At 35.2% G+C, this 20,370-nt stretch overlaps 2 protein-coding genes across 2 annotated transcripts in view; one reads left to right on the top strand and one right to left on the bottom strand.

Annotated features, from left to right (window-relative positions):
- LOC145276728 (tRNA N(3)-cytidine methyltransferase METTL6-like) overlaps positions 1-13,374 on the bottom strand; it is a 31,872-nt gene extending 18,498 nt beyond the window's left edge. Inside the window, exons 1-2 of the mRNA XM_080127944.1 lie at positions 13,249-13,374; positions 4,182-4,438 (exon numbers count right to left, since the gene is read on the bottom strand). Of these exons, the coding sequence (XP_079984070.1) occupies positions 4,182-4,438; position 13,249 (258 nt within the window). The 5' untranslated portion in view covers positions 13,250-13,374. The remainder of the gene's footprint in view (positions 1-4,181; positions 4,439-13,248) is intronic.
- Positions 13,375-13,888: 514 nt separating this feature from the next.
- LOC145276727 (uncharacterized) lies at positions 13,889-15,626 on the top strand. Its single transcript, XM_080127943.1, has one exon. The coding sequence runs from the start codon at positions 14,098-14,100 to the stop codon at positions 15,253-15,255; it is 1,158 nt and encodes a 385-aa protein (XP_079984069.1). The 5' UTR covers positions 13,889-14,097; the 3' UTR covers positions 15,256-15,626.
- Positions 15,627-20,370: the final 4,744 nt, after the last annotated feature.

Below are 20,370 nucleotides of genomic sequence, written 5' to 3' on the forward strand. Positions count from 1 at the left end.
CACTGTACTGTGCGCTCAAGATCAGTGGAGAGAGAATCAGAGAGAACTTTGTCATTTACGGCCTTAGATTTGTTGCCATAGATGGTCGTGTCATCAGCATAGATGTCAACAAATGATTTAAATATGTGCTTTGGGAGATCATTGATGTAGATAAGGAAGAGAGTTGAGCCCAGGATCGACCCCTGAGGGACTCTAGCATTAATACTGTGGGCCTCTGATTTCTGCCCCTCAACCACTACTCTTATGAGCCTATCAGAGAGAAATGATTTAATGATTGAGAAAACATTTCCAGTTATATCGTAGCTGGAAATCTTGTGAAATAGGCCCTTATGCCATACCTTATCGAAGGCCTTTGATATTTTTTTATTTTTTTTTATTACATTTTCACCCCAAAGGCACATTGCCACTTTGGTGTAGGGGGCTACTATCAAGGGCAGCAACTACTGGGGTACTATGTTGGGATTTGGGCAGCAAGATGTCGGTCCACGTTACACTTGAACTTCTCCATGTCAGTACAGTTAGGGAAGCAGGAACCTGGAATGGAATTCCAGAGTCTAGCAGTTCTGGGGTAGAAACTACTGGAGTAGAAAGATCTTTTACATCTAGGGATCTCTACTGTGTGGGGGTGGGATTTAGCTGCCTGTCGGGTTTGTCAAGGGTGTCTACGTCGTGGGGGCACAAGTGTCTGCAGTTCGTCAGAGCATTCACCATTAAAATACTTGTAGAACAGGCAGAGGGATGCAACGTTTCGTCGATGGGACAGAGGCTGAAGCTTAGATGCCAGTTCAGGGACTATCAGATTGGCGACTCTCTTTTGAAACTTGTCTAGGAACGAGAGACTAGTAGCAGATGCACCAGCCCAAATGTGACAACAATACTCCATACATGGGCGAATGGTGGCCTTATAGAGGTACAGCATACTTTCAGGTATCAGTAGTTTTCTAGCACGGTAGAGAGAGCCTACCTTTTTCGCAGCGGCCCTGGCAATGTTTTCAATATAATTGTTCCAACTCATGTTTCCTGTGAACGTTAGGCCAAGCAGTTTGAAAGATGTACTCTCAGACAGGGAGTCACTGGCCATTGCTATTGGTGGCAGAGAAGGTTTCTTGTAATTATTGAAGGAAACAAGTTTAGTCTTGGCAGCATTGAATGTGACCATCCATTTATGTCCTCATTCCACTACAGATTGGAGGTCATCCTCTAGTGTTTTTGCCATTTCTTTAGATATGTGTTCATTTGTTTTCCTGTCATGCCTGTTATAGAGTGTAGTGTCATCAGCATATATACCCATCTCAGAGGTAGTTTTGTTGGGGAGGTCATTAATAAATATTAGGAACAATAGAGGTCCAAGGATAGACCCCTGAGGCACTCCTGCATTTATATCACACTGTTTAGATGTATGACCGTCGAGGACAACCTGGATTTTTCTCTTATCTAAGAAGGATTTAATTATGTTAAGTATTCTACCAGTGATACGGTATGATTTAATTTTCCTGAGGAGAACCTTGTGCCATACCCTGTCAAAAGCCTTAGATATATCTAGAGCTACCTCTCTGCCCTCCCCCGCTTCATCCAGTGAATGGTATATACGTTCAGAGATTGCAGTGAGGATGTCAGCTGTGGAATGGGCTTGTCTAAATCCATATTGTTTGTCAATCAGAAGTTTAGCATCTGTAAGGTGCCGGACTAGAGCATGGTTAATTATGGTTTTAAATATTTTGGTGAAAAGTGGGAGGAGGCTAATGGGGTGGTAATTTGATGGGTCAGTTCTTTCGCCAGAATTCTTGAATACTGGTACCACAGAAGCAGTTTTACAACAGCCCGGAAAGTATGATTCATTAAGGCATTTGTTGTAGAGTTTGGAGAAAACTGGAGTTACTTCGGCTGAGCACTTTTTTAATAGCACAGCTGGGATGAGATCAGGTCCACATGCTTTTGAAGTGTCAAGGTTTTTTATGATAGCGTGTACCTGAGCAGGGGTGATTTTTAGATCATCTAGCGTGGCGTCTGTCCACAAAGGAAAGTCAGGCAGGGGGTGGTTGGAAGGGTCCAGTGTGGAGTTTGAGGCAAACCGGCTGGCAAGCATATTAGCCTTGTCGGTTGCTGAGCAAACAACCTCGTGATTGTTGGTTAGCGGGGGAATTGTTGATTGCCCATTATTTACTACACTGTTGTAGATTTTCCAGAAGTCACGATTTCCTATTTTTTGTGCTTCGATGTGTTTTTCAGTGGTTTCAGTAAATTCTCTCTTAGCTGTCGCTATTTCTTTCTTAACATTACTTCTAGCTTCTATATACTTCTGTTTGTTTGAACTGGACTTATATCGGTTAAATCTGCGGTATGCATGCTGCCTTTGAGCAATGGCAGTTGCTCAAGTCGAAGTAAACCATTGGGGAGAGTGGGGCTTGCTATAAAATTTCCGCGTGGGAAAATGTGCTTCCATTGCTGTTTTGAACCATTCAGTGGTCTCATTTGCGCACTGTTCAGCAGGAAGAGAAAAAATATTTAACCATGGGGCATCTCTGATAAGATCTCTGATGGCTTCCCAGTCAGCCCTTTTATAATATCTGGTTGTTTTGAGCACTGGCTCTTCAGTTTTGGGTCTAGAATTTATTCGATTTCTACCATTATCACTGCATGATCAGCGTTCCCGAGTGGGCCATCAGCATTTGTTGTACAACCTCGGGAACTGTAGTCAGAAACAGATCTAGAAGTGATGCGTGTTGTTCTTGCTGGTCAGGGAAACGGGTTGGAAACGTAACCATTTGTGATAGGGAGTGAGATATAGCAAAACTATGTGTTGTGCTGCCCGTTGCATCTGTGTGAGTAGAGTATCCAAGCCAGTTTTTGTGGTGAACATTAAAGTCACCAAATACATGTACTTGTGCGCTAGTGTCGAGGGAGAGTGCTGTGTCTATGCTGTCAGAGACTTTGTTTATTATGATGCAGTCCTGGGTCGAGGGAGAGCGGTAGAGAAAATAAAAGTAGCTAATGTTGTGTTGTATGTTTAGTCTAAAGCACATAAAGGCTTGATCCTCCGTTTCTAGGTTTGTTTCTCTAGTCAGGGGGAGGGTGTTACGAATGTAGACCCCAAGTCCGTGCATAAGTATGTCAGAGTCCTTACGGCAGAGTGGGAGATAGCCAGGCATGTTAAAGTAGTTAGAGGGGATGGAGGAGTGTAGGTTAGTCTCGCTTAGTGCTAAGATATCCGGGGTATTTGTTAGGAGAAATGCTTCAACATCAGCTAAATTAGTTCAATTGCCCTAGAAACAAAGTCTTTGTCGAGAGATTCACTAATCCTATGAGATATGACCGTGAGCACATTTGCTGTAGATCTGGCAGAACGGAAACCGTATTGCATGTCACTAAGAAAGTTATTTCTGCTGAGATGGTTGACTTCTCTATTTAATATGGATTCCAGCAACTTACTCATGACACACAGGAAACTTATTGGCCTGTACTTTTACCAATATTTCAATCATAGTCATTTATTTTCCTAGTTTTGCATACGAATTACAAAATATCTGATATTCCCCACAAACCTCTGGTCTTGATGAAGGGGAGACTAAACTTGCTGCTATGGTTTCAAATGATCTGAAATGACAGCAAGGGGAGACTTGATTCCAAATAATTCTTTTATGTTATACTTCCCCTCTTTGGTTTTCATACATAAAGTAAATTTCACAGTGTATAAAGATTATTTAATACTGGAGATATTCATAATCGTACCCTATTTTCAAAAGAGGGGAGATATAACATATAAGAAATATTTGCAATCAATTCTCCCCTTGCTGTTATTTCAGATCATTTGAAACAATAGCAGCAAGTTTTAGTCTCCCCCTCAATCAAAGCCAGAGGTTTTGGGGAAATATATATATAGAGATATAGCACCCTTTTTGGCAAGTTTGAAATCTCAGCGACTATTGATGAGAATGTAACAAATGAAGGCTCGTTGGAAAGGTAATGACCTGAATTGTGTAGGGAACTGTGACATTTGCCCTTAAAGTTGTACATTAATGGGATCATCTATCAACCAGAGTTTATTTTTAACACTTTTTTACAGCCATAAAATGTTTCAATCATAATCATTTGTTTTCCTAGTTTTGCATATGAATTACAAAATATATGAGAATAATTGTTTGATATAAAAAAAACAAAAAGAAAAAACATTTTTTTTTTACATGTGATTCTTGTTCTGGCTCATCAATTAAATCTTGAAATTCACGCGTTGTCCAATGTCTGTCTTTGAAAAACTTTGTTGTGTTGCGTTTATAAAAAAGGTCCCAATTTTTTTTTGCTTCTTTCTCAAATTTGTTCCTCTTGAATTCAGTCACGATGTTGACATCATTTTTCAATTTGGTGATTTCTTCTGGGCTGAGGCACCGTGCAGAAGTGCTCCACTCACCATGGTCATCTGAAACTTCACCCAATTCCTCCACTGAGAAAAGAAAAAAGTGCTTATTTAGAATTAAACTTATTTAAAAAAACGAAAATACCAAAAAAATCTTTATGATGCATAAACTCATCATGGAATGAAGCTGTCATATTCCAAAAATCATGTAAATTGATCAAGTATTTTTTTTTTTTAACTAAGAAGTCAAAATTCATGATTTTTAGCGATTAAAATGTTTTAATTATATTTGAGGACAAATAAAATCTCAGTAGCCGAATTGAGTTGCCGCCCTTGAATTTTTAAACAAAATTGCAGATCCCTGACCCTGTTTTGCTTCTTCATAAAATTTGATTTTCTTAATTAAAAAAAAAAAAAATACTTAATACATGTACATGATTTTTAGAATCTGACATACATACATCATAAACAAAGATTTTTCTGTATTTTGTTTTTATATAATTAAAAGAAATATAATAATGGATAACGATCATATAAATAACAAATACACTAAAAAAAGAAAGTCAGAGTCATTATTTTTTAGAGTCGTGGAGAAGGGGATAAATTTATTTATTTATTTGCTGTTATCCTCTTCTTCATAGTTGTTGTTTCACCACGTTTCGGCCAACTATTCCTCTGGTCTTTGTCAGGTGGTTAACCACGACAGGATAGGAATGATGAATCTCCTAACTATATCCTCAGTAATTACTGCCTTCCATAGTTGTTGCCATCTCACCACATTTTGACCAACTAATCCTCTGGTATGATTGAAACCACTATTCTCAGTCTATGCTCACTTGGAACTGTAAACTGTCATGGGCCTCGAAGGGATAAATTTAGTCAGTTTAATTTTCTGTTTTTATGGCATATCGATCCTATTTCGTTTATTTAATGTCAAAATATTGTTACGCGTCATTTACGATCGAGCAATAAACCAAATAAAATACAAGTCTTTTTTTTTTTTTTTTTTGCTTGTGGGGTCACCACTTATTAAAGCCTGGAGATCACTCTAGAATAAGTATTATTATTAATATTTTCACACAGACACACACATATATAAATCTACTGTTTTATTTATATAGAGGAGTTTTTTATATTTGGGTAGGGGAAGGGTCCCATTTTTCAAGGCCGAAAGCCACTCTAGAATAAGAGTTAATAATTGTAGGTAGATGGTGAGACATGATCAGCAATGATGGAACTTGGGCAGGACTAGATCTTTTAAGTGGATAGATCAACAAGAGCTCATTCACAGGAGATTTGAAGATAATTATTTTATAGTCAGCTGGGAAACAGCCCCATAGTATTGTGTTCCACATATGGACAGTTCATTACTCCCTGACTCAGCACCGACATCCTCATCATCTACATGGATCATGTGCCTTAAGTCTAAAATATATTGTGGCATTCCATCGACATTCAAGTTGTTGGGGGGATTGCACTGCCGTAATCACCCCTCTTCCCCATTGTGTCGTGCATTGTGCATTAGGAAGTTTCATCCAAACCTCTTCTCCTATTTGGATTTTGGCTGGTTCTTGCTCATCTTGGGTGCCTCCATTCATAATTAAAAATTGATTTATGTAGCACTGTGTCCTCTCTCCGTCCGATCTTAGGGGTCATGTTGTACCAGAATGTGACTTCTTCAGGTGATATTCTTTCTCTCTTGGTTATTGTTTTCACAGTCTGATGATGTCACTCCACTATTCCATTTCCTCCACGTCTATAGGCTGCCCTGTAATAACATTTTATCTTCTAGTTTTTTAGCATAGTTTGGAAGATTTCTGAACAAAAAGCAGTGCCATTATCCATTATCACCTCCCTTACTGGACCTCATTCAAGCATCACCTTTTCTAATTCAGCTGCAATTGCAGACAAAAATTCTGCATGTAACTCCATCCATATTGCCAGTCTACTTCATCCACAGCCAATCATTGACAAGTATGCTGCTCAACGATAGTGTGTGATCTCAATAGCTAATCTTACCCACTTCTTCAACACTCTGATTTTTTCAGGATTATGTATATTTGGGGCAGGATCGATCGATTGACACTGAACACACTTCTTAACTACCTTCTGAATTTCTTACCGTTTTATATGGAGATCAACTTTCCGCACCAAATTAAATGTTCTTTCCACTCGCATGTGGTGCATGACATGCAACTCTTCCAGTTCACCAATTTCTATACAGCATATTGGGGCCTCTTCTTTCTTAACTAAACGTTTTTTTTATTCATGTTAGCACATCTGCCTTGTTTTTCTCTGAAGGCACAAACATTGCTTTTATTCACAGTTCAAATTCAGATATGAACTCTCCAAGCATCCCTAATCTCCACTTTACAATCATTTCTCCAGCACCTTTTATTCACATTCTTCTACTCTCCTCCACTGCAGAGTTCATCCAGTTGAGTACAGAGGCTGAATCAGTTCTTATTTCGATATCTCTCAGTCCCCATTTTATAGCTAAATTGATGCCCTTTATAATTCAGCCACATTAATATGATTATAATCATTATTTTTCCTCAACCATTTTGCATCTTCCGCCACCATACTACCAATCTCTATGACGATGCCTGTTGCAAAGTGCTCGCATCATCACACCATTCCTATGCTCGTTTCAAGTACGTGCCAAGCTCCAATAACAGGGTTCTCATTTTTACCTTAGCTAAAATCTCCTGCATTACTCTGACGATTTTGCAATCAACTTTGCCCTCCCAGTATACTCCACTTGCTCTTCTTTTCACATAACTGCATGCCAATCACAGCCATCCAGCAATTAGTGCTCCAACAATCTCCCATAGATAGAAAATAACTCCTGCTTACTAATTTCTCCTCCCATCTCTGGGATCTCGTTGCCTCTTGTGAACATCAGCACTCCCATCCTATTTTTCATGAGCTTAAGGCCCAGAGTGCCGCTCCTTCGTCCAAGGATTCTGACGATTTAGCTGCTAGCCCAAATCTTTTCAAATGTTGGACAACTTCTTTCGTCGATATCTTTGTTACATCCACTATTACATCAACGATGTATGAATCGATGGCTGCTTTCTTTTTTCTTCCTTTCTTTAACACCATTTTTAAAATGGCTGCCATATGCTTTGGTGTAACATTAAGTCCAAATCCTAAACATGTTTTTTCTTTATATAACCATGTTTTTCCTTTATAACAGACCAGCTGGCACTGCCATAGTTCCTTTGCCACATGTAGCTGCAGGTAGGCAGACTTAACGTTCACAATGGCATTTCCTCCTACCAACTGTCTCATTTTCTCATCTTTTCATTGCATGCCACAAAACAGTTTAACTCACGAAAGTCTAACACTGGCCTGACTTTCCCTTTTGTGGCCTGAAACACTGTCATCAATGGTAACACACATTTTCTTTCTCTCTTCCATTGCAAAAAGAATATTTTCCGATGTCCATCTTTCCACCTTTTTTCTCAAATTCTAAATTTTTCTCACTTTACAGGGAATTCTTATAATACTGCACTCTATTCTGTAACAATGGAGGCTCTCCCTTCCATTTCCATCTTACTGTCTATTTCTCTCCATCGAAATTTGCTTCAAAGTCTTTACCCTTAATTTTGCAAACATTCAGCTGACGGGCAGCTATGGCACAGTATACATTTCCAAACTTTACCTCAGTTTTCTTTATAGTTACACTTCGCATCTTTACGTCCATTCCAATTATGACGTCGATCCCAGCAATGATGTCATCATCAAGATCGCCCCCCCCCCCCCCGCACATTTACTCGTACTCCACACACTTTATCTTCACTTGCCTGGTTCCTCCACATTTTATGTCCTTCCCATCAATTGCTTTCACTGTGCCACTCCTACCATATCCACTCATGAGTTTTGAGTAGATTAAAGTGGTGATACACTCAGTATCAACAAGCACAGTGATTATTGAATCATCCACCACAACTTCTATTATAGGAAGAGACCTATATTTCGTCCTCATTCTGTTTTGGTGCAGAAGCTCCCCTCCTTGCCTGTTTCCCTGAATCTGAGGACAATACCTAGCAATGTGGCCAAACTTTCCACAATTGTAGCACATTATATTGGCTCTAAGTATCTCTGTGCAATCTTTTTTCAGGTGTGATCCTAAACATCTAAAGCACTGAAGGCTTGATGACTCTTTTTGAGCCTTATTTCTTTCTTTGTACACTCGCTACCAATGTCCCAGTCTCTCAAATTCTTTTGTTGACTAAAAGCCGTGCAGTTGGCATCAGTTTGCTGACGTCCATTCTCTCTATGTAAGGTAGCTGTTGTAGAGCCAAAGATACATTATCTGGGAATCCCGTTATAAAAGCAAGTTTGATATGATCTAGTCATCTCCCTAAGCATCCGGCTAGCCCATTGCATTGTCGTAGACATCAACTGATTCACTTACCACTTGAATCATTGTAGTTTTTCATTGGCTAAAAAAAAGACCCTTCAGTGAATGCGGTTACTACTTCCATTTCTAGCTGTTCTGCATTTTCTTGGTCTTCATTACTCATCTCAAGATCGAGGGCGAGCGTATTTCCATGTAGAAGAAGTGGAATAAAACTGCAAAGATCTGGCACGTGCTGTAGCTTAGCAACCAATTTTACCTTTTTTATCCACTAAACTACATCACCTTCTCCACTAAAAGGTGGTATTACATCTTTGCCCACTCTCAGATTCCCGGATTCCATAATCTGTTGTCCGCCAAAATATCTTGTAGTTAAATACGTTGTTATTATGAAAATCCAATGCGCATCCGGCAGAACTCATGTCTGCCAAAGAGACACCATCGAATTGACAGAACTCGATCCTGAGCAACACTGTTGAACACGATCCCAAACACGGACGCAGAAACATGTGACAAGAGCAATCCTCCTCAACTGACACCGAATAACCTATCGGCCCGTTTTCTATAGCCGTCAGGTGTAACCCAACTGTCGGTATGGGCAGGATGTATGTAGCCCATTGGCAGACTCCTAATCTGCAACCGAACGGTTTCGGATTCGCGCCTTGCTACAGGGTTGTATTAATTTTTTTAATTACATTTTAGACTACAAAGACATTAAAAAAAGAAAATATTGAAAAAAAATTATATTGTATGTACCTGTTATGAAAGTAAGTTCTCATAAAAAAAAAAATTCACTTAATTTGATCAAGTATTTTTTTTTTACAGAGAAAAACCAAATTTTAAATGTGATCTATCATATCCCGCCATCTTGCTTATTTCGCAGATGAGAAGGAGGGTGCCTTTAAACGAAAACTAGATTAACAAAAGACAAAATGAAAAAGGATTAAAAAAGGAGAAACTCTGTAAAATAAGTGAAAAAAAACTAAAATATTTATCTAGATATTTTTTCTGTCCATCTTTCAAAATAATCTCGTCAAATTTTGAGAAACTTTAGGCTGTGATTGGAGTTATCTCCCTTGGCGCCCCTCCTCCTCTGCGAAATAGGCAAAATGGCGGGATACGATCGATCTCATTAAAATTTGATTTTCCTCTATAAAAAACAAAAAACTATTTGATCAAATTAAGTGAAATTTTTTAAATGGGAACTTAATTCCATAAAGGATACAATTTATATATATATATATATATATATATGTATATATATATATACAAGCAAAAGTACCCGTCGTTGACTGGGTTCAAAAACAGCCTACAGAAAATGGACTCTGATTTATGAAAGTATGATAGGTTATGAAAAGGACGGGTTGTAAAGAGATAGCTTTGAATTTGGGGGTATCAAAACCAAAGCAAAATATGATGAAAGTAAAAATAAAATAGATAAACCTCATAATTTATTATACCATACCAGTTCACACTGAAACACTTATCACAATATTCTGTGGATCTATATTAAAAAACCTTGTTAAACTTTGTGACATATTTCCATTCTATAGAGATAAGGTGCGAACGAACACCCCATAATTTTATTATACCATATTTCTTCAAACTGAAACATAATTATCAAAGTATACTTACGCAGATAGATATGAAAAGTCTTTATTAAAGTTTGTGCCTATTTACATTCTATGGAGGCCAGGTGTGAACGCAGACCCCACAATTTTATTATACCATTCCTATTTAAGTTAAAACATACTTATCAAAGTATTCTTATGTACATCTATATCAAAAACACTTGTAAACGTTTTTTTTTAATTTTTTAATTTTTTATTTCCATACTTTGTGGACCAGGCGCATACGCAGACCCCACAGTTTTAATGAATCATCATTATGTCAGATCAAACATACCCATTCCTGTGTCTTGATACATCTTCTATCATTATATGTGATCAGTTTTCTATAATAGTCAACCATATAGGAGCCTATTCGTGACCAGACACTGTAAAAGAGTAATAAAAAAATGCAAGAGAGCTATATGCTCAGTCCGTCAAATCCAAAGTAGCTGAGCAGCGGCTTTGTTCCCACCAGTTTTGGAAAATAGCAAACAGGATCCTGAACAGATGCGTGCGTTCTATCCCAACCATCATCAATGGACCTGAGGTCATCTCATCAGCATCAGATAAGGCCAAACTATTTGCCAAGAACTTTGCAGCTAACTCTACCCTCTGTGACGAAGGTCATCAACTCCCTGTATTTCCTCCTACAACAGACAACACACTATCCAACATACAAATATCTGTGCACAAGGTTGCCAAACTAATCAAGAACCTTGATTCCAGTAAAGCAACTGGCCCAGACGGCATTCCAATTATAGTGTTGAAAAAGCTTTGACCCGAACTTGCCCCCATACTTACAAAACTGTTTAAGCGTTGCCTTAAGGAGAAGTGCTTTCCAACACCCTGGAAAACCTCGTCAGTATGCCCTGTATTTAGGTGATAAGTCATCTCCCTCTCAGTACAGACCAATAAGTCTCTTGTGTGTCATGAGTAAGTTACTGGAATCCATATTAAATAAAGAAGTAGTCAACCACCTCAGCAGAAATAACCTCCTTAATGACATGCAATATGGTTTCCGTTCTACTAGATCTACAGCTGATGTGCTAACAGTTATATCCCATAGGATTAGTGAATCTCTCGACAAAGGCTTCCTTTCTAGGGCAATTGCTCTTGACATATCAAAGGCCTTCGATAAGGTTTGGCATAAGGGCCTACTTCACAAGATTTCCACCTACAGTATAACTGGAAATGTTTTCTCAATAATTAAATCATTTCTCTCTGATAGGTTCATAAGAGTAGTGGTTGATGGTCAGCAATCAGAGGCCCACAGTATTAATGCTGGAGTCCCCCAGGGGTCGATCCTGGGCCTAACTCTCTTCCTGATCTACATCAATGATATCCCAAAATACATACTTAAATCATTAATTGACATCTATGCTTATGACACGACCATCTACAGCAACACATCATCTCTCTGATTCATCATCTCTCTGATTCCCTCTCCTCTGATCTACAGCAACACATCAAATGACAAAGTTCTCTCTGATTCCCTCTCCTCTGATCTTGAGCGCATGGTTCAGTGGGGGAAGAGGTGGCTGGTTACTTTTTATGCATCTAAAACCAAGCTCCTAACTTTACATCATCAATGCTCTGTTCCTCATCTAGCATCAACTAAAATGGATGGCTCTCATCTTGGGAAGGCTTCATGCTTTGACAAGCTCCTGTGTTTGACCTTTACTCTTGATCTGAAATGGAACACGTATATCAAGTCTGTTACCCAGGCCGCTGGGAAAATGATGGGATCCTTCTACCGCTCCAGAAGATATCTCACTACTGATGCAATTCTCTATCTATATAAAAGCCAAGTACATCCACAGATGGAGTACTGCTGCCAAATCTGGGCTGGAGCTTAAAAAAACAGCCTATCCTGCCTTGACGAAGTACAAAATAGACTTCGTGGCTTGGTGGGGAATGCTCTCTTCTCTTCCCTGCAACCACTCTCCCACAGAAGAGACGTTGTGTTGTGAGCCTGTCTTTGTTTTATCGTTATTTCCATGGCAAGTGCTCGTTCAAGCTCCAATCTCTGGTACCCCCTCGCCAAAACACCCATCTAGCTGAAATCACTGTCAGTAATTTCCCCCACTCTTTATCTGTGCCTAAATCAAAACGTAGATTCCATGAACATAGCTTTTTTTCTGAGAAGTGCACGCCTGTGGAATTCTCTTCCGTTTGCCTGTTTTCCACCTGGCTACAACTTGGACGTCTTCAAGTCCAACATATACAAATTCCTGATTAATCGCCCCCCTTAAGTAAGACACTTTATCAAATCTCCAATACCAACTATTGCTACGATATTATCCCATTAACTATTGTACACAAAATAACCCTTATCCCCGAGTGGCTTCCGGACCTTGATAAGTGGTGATCCCCATGTAAAAAAAAACAAAACAAACAAAAAAAAAAAACACACACACACACACACAGACGTTCAGCTTTATTTTTTAATGTCTTCATTAAACCAAACAAGTGCCCCCCAAAAAGTGTCAGACCTGATGAAGACTTTTCTTTGTAAAAATAAGGCACTTGTGCATTTTAACATTCTCTCGATAAATTTAGATAACCATTCTTAACATGGAGAGAGGGCAGACTTTGTTAACTCTTCTCTTGCCCCGGACGGAATTCTACTCAAATAAAATTTAAAAAAAAAAAAAAAAAAATAGCTGGGGTGGTGGTGGTGGTGTGGTGAAATGCACAAGTGCCAAAAATAACACAATCCGTAAACTGCAAGAGTGCCCGTATTTTTTTAGAATTACTCCCGTCTTCAATGTTAAGCTTATGCGATTAGAGATGAGAGTGATTCTATAAACTCACTTAAAATAAATATTTTATTTTTTTCATCATCTCAAAACAACGTAAGGAAACTAAAGAAAATTATGTAAAGACGGTTTAAAAAAAAATTAAAGAATAATGAAACTTACTTTAATTTATGTTTGTCTTTCTCGCACGGAAATGAATAGTTTTTTGTTTTTCAAAACATGTTGAGAAGAAAAACAATTAAGGGGAAATTATTTCATTGTACACCGGTTTGAGTATTTTAGATAAAAAATGTTTTCGTACAAAATGTTTAGAAAGTTTATTTTAAAAATGTAAAAATATATTACAAAAATGTAAAAATACATTTTTAATAAAAATATATTCAACTGGTTAAAAATTCTGGATGACAGGTTTAAGCGTAAATAAACCGAATTTTATTACATTCATTGATGATGATGATGATGATGATTAGGAACGTTTTTAAAGTTAGAAAAAAAAATTAATCCTAGTTTTCTTCCAGTTTCAAATTTATTTTCTTTGTGGAGAAAAAAATTATATATTTTGTGCGTAATTATATTTAATTGTTTTTTCATCGGCGTAGAACTTACTTAAATATGAACTTACTTGTCTCGGTTTTATTTATGATTCCAATTTTTATGGAACCAAAGTTAAAAAAAAAAAAAAAAAAATCATTCCACAGATGAAAAATGTTATGGCCATAAAAATATAAATTTAATGTTAAAATAACGAATTTTGAAATACACGTGAGAAATGTGGATAAATTATTTAGGAAGGACTATTGTTACGTTACACCGCTTAAAATTTCAACGGTTACCGCGTCTATAAATCAATTTATCAAAAAGTCGCTTTTTTAAAAAAGAACTTTTAAAATATTTTATAATATTTTTGCAATCATTTTTATAGACCTGTCTATCGACATTTGTATCTTTTAATTTGAAAAAGAAAAAAGTTTTGTAAACTTTTCTCACTTTTGAAAAAAAAAAAAATCCAGCATGGTCGTTTTTTGCTGTTCAGTTTGTTGCGAATCATTGAAAAAGAATCAAGTCCAAAAACATTATAGCCGATGTCGGATGAATATGGTGTCTTGTATGGATTGCAGTAAGGAATTCTGGAACGATGATTATCAAGAACACATCAAGTGTATCAGTGAAGAAGAGAAATATTCCGGTAAGGATTACAAACCCCGACCAGGACAGAACAAGGGTGAGGTTAAGCAAGATACATGGCTTCAACAGGTTGACACAGCCATCAAGAGCAGCTCGGCTTCCCCGAGGTTGCGGCAATTGCTCGAGAGAATGAAAGATTATCCGAATATTCCGAGAAAGCAAGCAAAATTTTTGAATTTTATTAAAAACAGTTTAAAAATATTCGATCCTCAATTGGGAATGGCACTTTGGGATATTCTTATGTCATCAATGCCATCCAAAAAAGAAGAGGAACAACCAAATGGAAAGGAAAATAAAGATAATAATTCTGACGAGACTGAAGAAAAAGTTGAGGAGGAGGAGGAAGAAGAACTGAAGGCGACGAAGAATAAAATGAGTAAAAGAGAGAAAAAAGAGAAACGAAGGGAGCAAAATAAGACTGAAAAGAAAGATCGTGGCAAAAAACGAAAGCATAATTCTGATGATGATGATCAAAATGTTGACGATGATGAAGTTGATAAGAAGAGGAAGAAGAGGGAAGAAAATCGATTGTCTAAAAAGAAAGATAAGAAACGGAAAAGAGAAGAAGACAGTGTTAATAATGCGGAACAACAAAATGGGACCAAGAAAAAGAAATCTCACAAAAAACAAAAAGACGATGCTGATGATGAAGAAGATGATGATGATGGTTTGCCTCCTTTAGAACCGAATCCGAATCATGTCCATGATGAAGAAGAAGAGGAGGAAGAGAATGATGAAGATGCTCGTCCCCCGAAGAAAAAACCAAACAAACATTTCAATTGGGAACAGATTATTTTAACTTTGCTCAAAAAAAGCAAAGAAAACTCAATGTCTGAGAAAAAATTGCGCAAAAAAGTGCTCGCCGAATATATGAGTGAAGGCTATCAAATGGATTCCGGTGTGTTGAAAGCGAAATTTGATCGCAAAATCAAAAAGAATCCACGATTCGTCCGACATAAAGATCAAATCAGATTGATTGATTAATTAATGAAACTAAAACGGATTTTTCGTGAAGGTTTCTTTAGATGTCATAAAAATTGTCAAAAAAAAAAAAAAAAAAAACTCAAGTTGGGGTAATCCGTTACATATCGATGACATACGAACGCTAGTTTGGAAGACGGGTTTTATCTAGGGAAGATGACTAGTATTTACTAAGGAAATAAGTTTACTTTGTTGCAGATGTCTCAGCGTCCTAAATTATCCGCAACAAAATAACTTTATTTCTTTAGTCATTGGAACTAGCGCCCAATTTAAATGAAATACGATTGGGAAATTTACCCCAAACAATTTATTTTTGTTTGCTGTTCATTTGTGATCTATTTGCGTCATTAAATATGTAAGCATGTTAAATTGTTGTGTACGTGTAGAATACGGACCGTGCTATTTTTTTTTTTATATATAGGATTTTCAAGTTAGTTTTACCGTATCTTTTGCTTATTATATTGGAAGTTGAAAATATAGAATGATTACAAAATGCCCCCTCCCATATTAAGAATGTGTTTTTAAATAAGTATATTTAGTTAGTATTTCAGCACGGTCCGTATTCTGCATAAATACCGGTTGTCGTGAATATCGGTTCTGAGCAAAATAACCATTGGACAACCAGTTAGTCACATTACTTCTTTTCACTAAACAATGTTTAGTTTCCTAATACTAACTTTACTCACAACCAATATTTACGGTAACTTCACCTGCTATTACTTGTTTTTAGCGTAAATAGGTCACACAAGCAGGTAAACCGAAATAAATAGCTTTTGACTAATTTTCCAACTTTTTTTTTTTTTACTTTCTATCTTTAATTTTAAATTTGGGACAGAAAAGTAGTTTTGTTGATATTAAGATTTTTATTTTCCAATCTTATACACAGCCACAAAAAGTGAAACCTGGGTTTCTGTGAAACGTAAAACGGGGAAAAAACATTGATTTATTTATATTGCATTTTATTGTGATATTTTTACGGAAATCGCTTCAGACAAAGCATGAACCCACTGGTTGACAATTTGTTGCATTTTTATTAACATTATCAAATTGTATTTATTTATTTATTTTTTTTTTCCATTTCCATACTTTTCACACACACACACAAACTGTTTCTGCGGTATTTGTACAGTTTAATCAACACATTAAAAAATGAAAACATCGAAAAAAGGTTAATGCACGTATCCGTTTTGGACTGAAGATCTCCGAAAAAAAAAAAATTCACTTTTTTTTTTTTTTTTTTTTTTTTTTTTTTTTTTTTTTTTTTACAGTAGAAAAACACGTTCTTATGAGTGCGCAATGAAGGTAACCATCTTTAAATGTTTTGACCACACCCACGGGGAGATAACTCAGTTTAAAGCGCCGACACTCTCTCCCCATCTTTAATACTAGCTTTTCTTCTTAAAAATCGGAATATGACTAGCTTCTGCTCGGTATCATAAATTGTTTTTTGGCTGTAAAAATAAAACTACTTTATCAACTTGAGTTTTTTTCCCCCGGAGAACTTCATTCCATAACGGATACGTACAATATAACCCCCCCTTTTTTTTTCTCTCGATATTTTCAGTTTTTTTTGTTTTTTTTTAATGTCTTGATTAAACTGCAAGTAGCGTTTCTGCTTGTGAGGTGAATAATTCTTTTAATTTCATAAAAAAAACTAAGTCGAATACGAAACAAAATTTTAAAAAAATAATTCTAAAAAATACGATGCAATAATATAAACAAAATAAGGTTTTCAGTTTCAAGAACCTTGATTTCATTTTGTGTGGTTTGTCTTTCTGTTGTTTGTAACTCTATAGGATTTTGAGCTAATATTGGCAGACATGGGTGCTGACTGCTGATCTAGAAGTGCTTCTACAGAATTTGAACTGAACTTTATTTTATTTTTTTTAAATACCTAAAATAAGTTTTAGATTTAGTTTGGAAAAACTTGCCACTTGTACATTTTAGTTTTTGATAACAATATTTTATTTTAATTTTGAAAACTTGTTTAAACAGGAAAACCAAAAAAATTCTCAAAACCTAAAATGTATAATTGCCAAAATTAGTTCGGTTCAAATTTTGTGGTGCTTCTTCAGTTAAACTACAGCAGTATTTAAAAAAAAAAAAAATATCCTTTTTAAGCAAAAATATTATGTAATTCTCATCTCGAAAATAGTAATGTATCCCAAATTTACGAAATTTGATAGAACATCTGCTATTAGTTTAAAAAGAAATGTATAGATATTATAGTAAGAATCAATAGCCACCATTAACGTAGCGTGAACTTCGGAGAAACAAGGGAGATAATTCAATTTTCCCTGTTTTTGGCCGTATTCTGACTATCAGTATGAAATAAACAGCGAAATACAATTTTCCATTAAAAATTACTTTTATGTATAAAAAATGATTTACTTGATCAAATTTTGTAATTTTTGTATATATTGTGATTTTCAAAATGGCAATGACATAAGTAATACTGTTTTGGGATAAATCTGGATTTCAAGTGCATAACTTATTAGACTTAAAACCATAGAAAGATATATTTTTAAATTATTTTGGGGGGAGAAACACATTATTAGACATAAATAAAACCATGAAAAGCTCCATTATTACTATTAAAACTATTAAAAATAACTTTTTGAAGTCTAATTTACGCATCTGAAATGCACATTTACCTTGTTTTTGCTTAGGACATATTTAACTGTAGTTTAACTATAAAAAGCCCTCTTCTACCCCACTCCGCTTTTTGAATAAATTCATAATTTCTGATGTATATGTTATTGTAAAAATTAAATCACTTCAATTTTTTAAATCTTGATTTTAAAATACCATTATTGCCCTTTTACGAGAAGGGGGTGGATATTTTAGTATTTTTCAAAATTTTACAATGGCTATATCGTCCATATCCATTTTATGATGAAAGTGTTGCAGATAGAATCATGTTCTTTTGTTTTTTATTTTTGTTTTTTTCCTAATTAAATTGAACTTATTTAAACAACATACACCTCACGAATTGTGAATTTATAAAGTTTTAAACAGATTTTAATTCCCAACTTATTTCATTTTCTAGGACATAATTTATCACATTTCATTGTGAAAAATTTATGTTCGAGTACAAATTTTCTATTTTTATTCAGATAAAATACCAAAACTTTTGACTTTTGCAATCTTTATTTTTGAAAGGCTGACAATTATTTTAGAAAATTCTTTAAAATCAAAATGACAGCAAAGAAACTAAAAAGAAAAGGGACATTTCTCAGTTATGTTTTTCTTTCAAAATTGTTTTTTTTTTTTTTACTTTTGAAAAAATGTAAAGTTTAAAGATTTTTTTAAGTTTTAATTTCTTAAAAAAAAATAACATTTCTTACACTCTTTTTTTTTTTTTTTTTTTTTTTTAATTTCATTTTCATAAAAGACATTTGTTCATCTTTTTACTAATATCTTAATTATTGGTCAGAAATAGTCAAGTGGATTTCGCCAGATTTTCATTGTTATTATTATATAAAAAATAATAGTAGAAAGCAGTTAGCAAATTTAATTTTCTCGTTAATTAAGAAGGGGAGATAACTCGGTTTCTTTTTAAGGATAAAATTAGGAATTAGCCTCCTTGATATTCACCATTTTTAATTATTAAAAAAAAAAAAAAATTTCCCACAATTAAACTTTATTTTCATGGTTTTAAGAAAAAATAAGTTTGGGGACAATGAAACTCTGCCAAAATCCATTTTGCTGATTAATTTCCAGCAACTCATTAGGATATTATTAAATTTTTTAATCAAATTACATGTTTGTCTTAATACAACTGACAAGCCTTTATTTCACCTAGAAATTGATATGTTAGAACTTAAGTTTAGTCATAGGGTACTGGTGCTTATTAAGGAGTGGAACGATAAATTGAATTTAGGCATATTTTGTATTAGAACGTGGCTCAGAAGTAGTAGAAAACTATTTTGCCAAACAACATGGATAATCTCTTTTATTTTCTTTATTTTATTTTTTTCAATTAAAAAAAAAAATTTCAAATGGTTGCCCTTGGATAGTGAGTTACATGAAACATTATCTTGATTGTGATTGATCTGAATGTGTAGGTGAAAACCGAGATAATAATAGACATGAAAAGACCAAATACTTTATTTTCTACTTACTATGAGTTTTTTTATTTTTTTATTTTATTTTTGTTTTATCTTCAATCAATTATGTGTTATATGGTATCCAAGGTTTTAGCTGCTTTAACAGAAATTCATCTTTAAGGAAATTGTTTCCACTGGCTTTATGGATTTCAGTTACTCTGTAGGAAGTTAGACACATGGTCAAGTACTGTTTTGAAAAGACAGCGCACTAGGTGAAGTCCACTCTGGCCTATAAAAATGCCTGAGCAACTTCATTAGCATTTTCCAATAGGAGTGTCTGAAGCAGTTAGCAATGAACTAACTCCTTCTCAAAGATGCAAGAAAAGAATGAAGTGAATTTCCTTTTCTTTATATAAATGTATGTAAATTGTGAAGTGAGAGACTTAGAGATTCAGAATCACTTCTGTTGTCTTCCTCTAAAAAATTTTACATATAAATGCATCTTCAGTTTTTATGTAGACTCTCTAGCCTTTCTTTTTAGAAGAAACACACAGACTTTAACACATCATTTCTGATGATGTAAAAACACTGACTCTTTAGAGTGCAGGATTTCTTTCTGAATTTGTTTATAAAAAAAGAAAAAATGTAAGCGTGGTTTGACCATTTGAAATAGTTTCGGCTGGAGATTAGAAAAATATGTGGCTTTTTACTAACTTTTGTGAGAGAGGATAGATATATATTTATATAAAAATAAACAAATAAATATACATCAGTCCTTATAGAATGAAGAAATTAGGACTGAATATAAATAAAAATGGAATTTTGTGCAAATTTATATTAATCATAAAAAAACTTGATTTCAAGGTGAAATGAAGGCTAGTATTAAGGGTTTCCTAATTAAATTAATAGTTTAACACAACAAAGCTGATTCGTCCTCTGTTGATATTTTTTAATTTTTTGAGAAAGAATTCTTTATCCATTTTTATATAAGATTTTAATCAAGATTTTCTACTATTCACTCATAAACTTTCAGACCTTTAATTATTCAGCTTTTATTTTTTGCTATTTT

The sequence above is a fragment of the Euprymna scolopes genome, chromosome 5 (assembly GCF_053919585.1).
Source record: "Euprymna scolopes isolate OS-2025 chromosome 5, ASM5391958v1, whole genome shotgun sequence".
NCBI lineage: Eukaryota > Metazoa > Mollusca > Cephalopoda > Sepiida > Sepiolidae > Euprymna > Euprymna scolopes.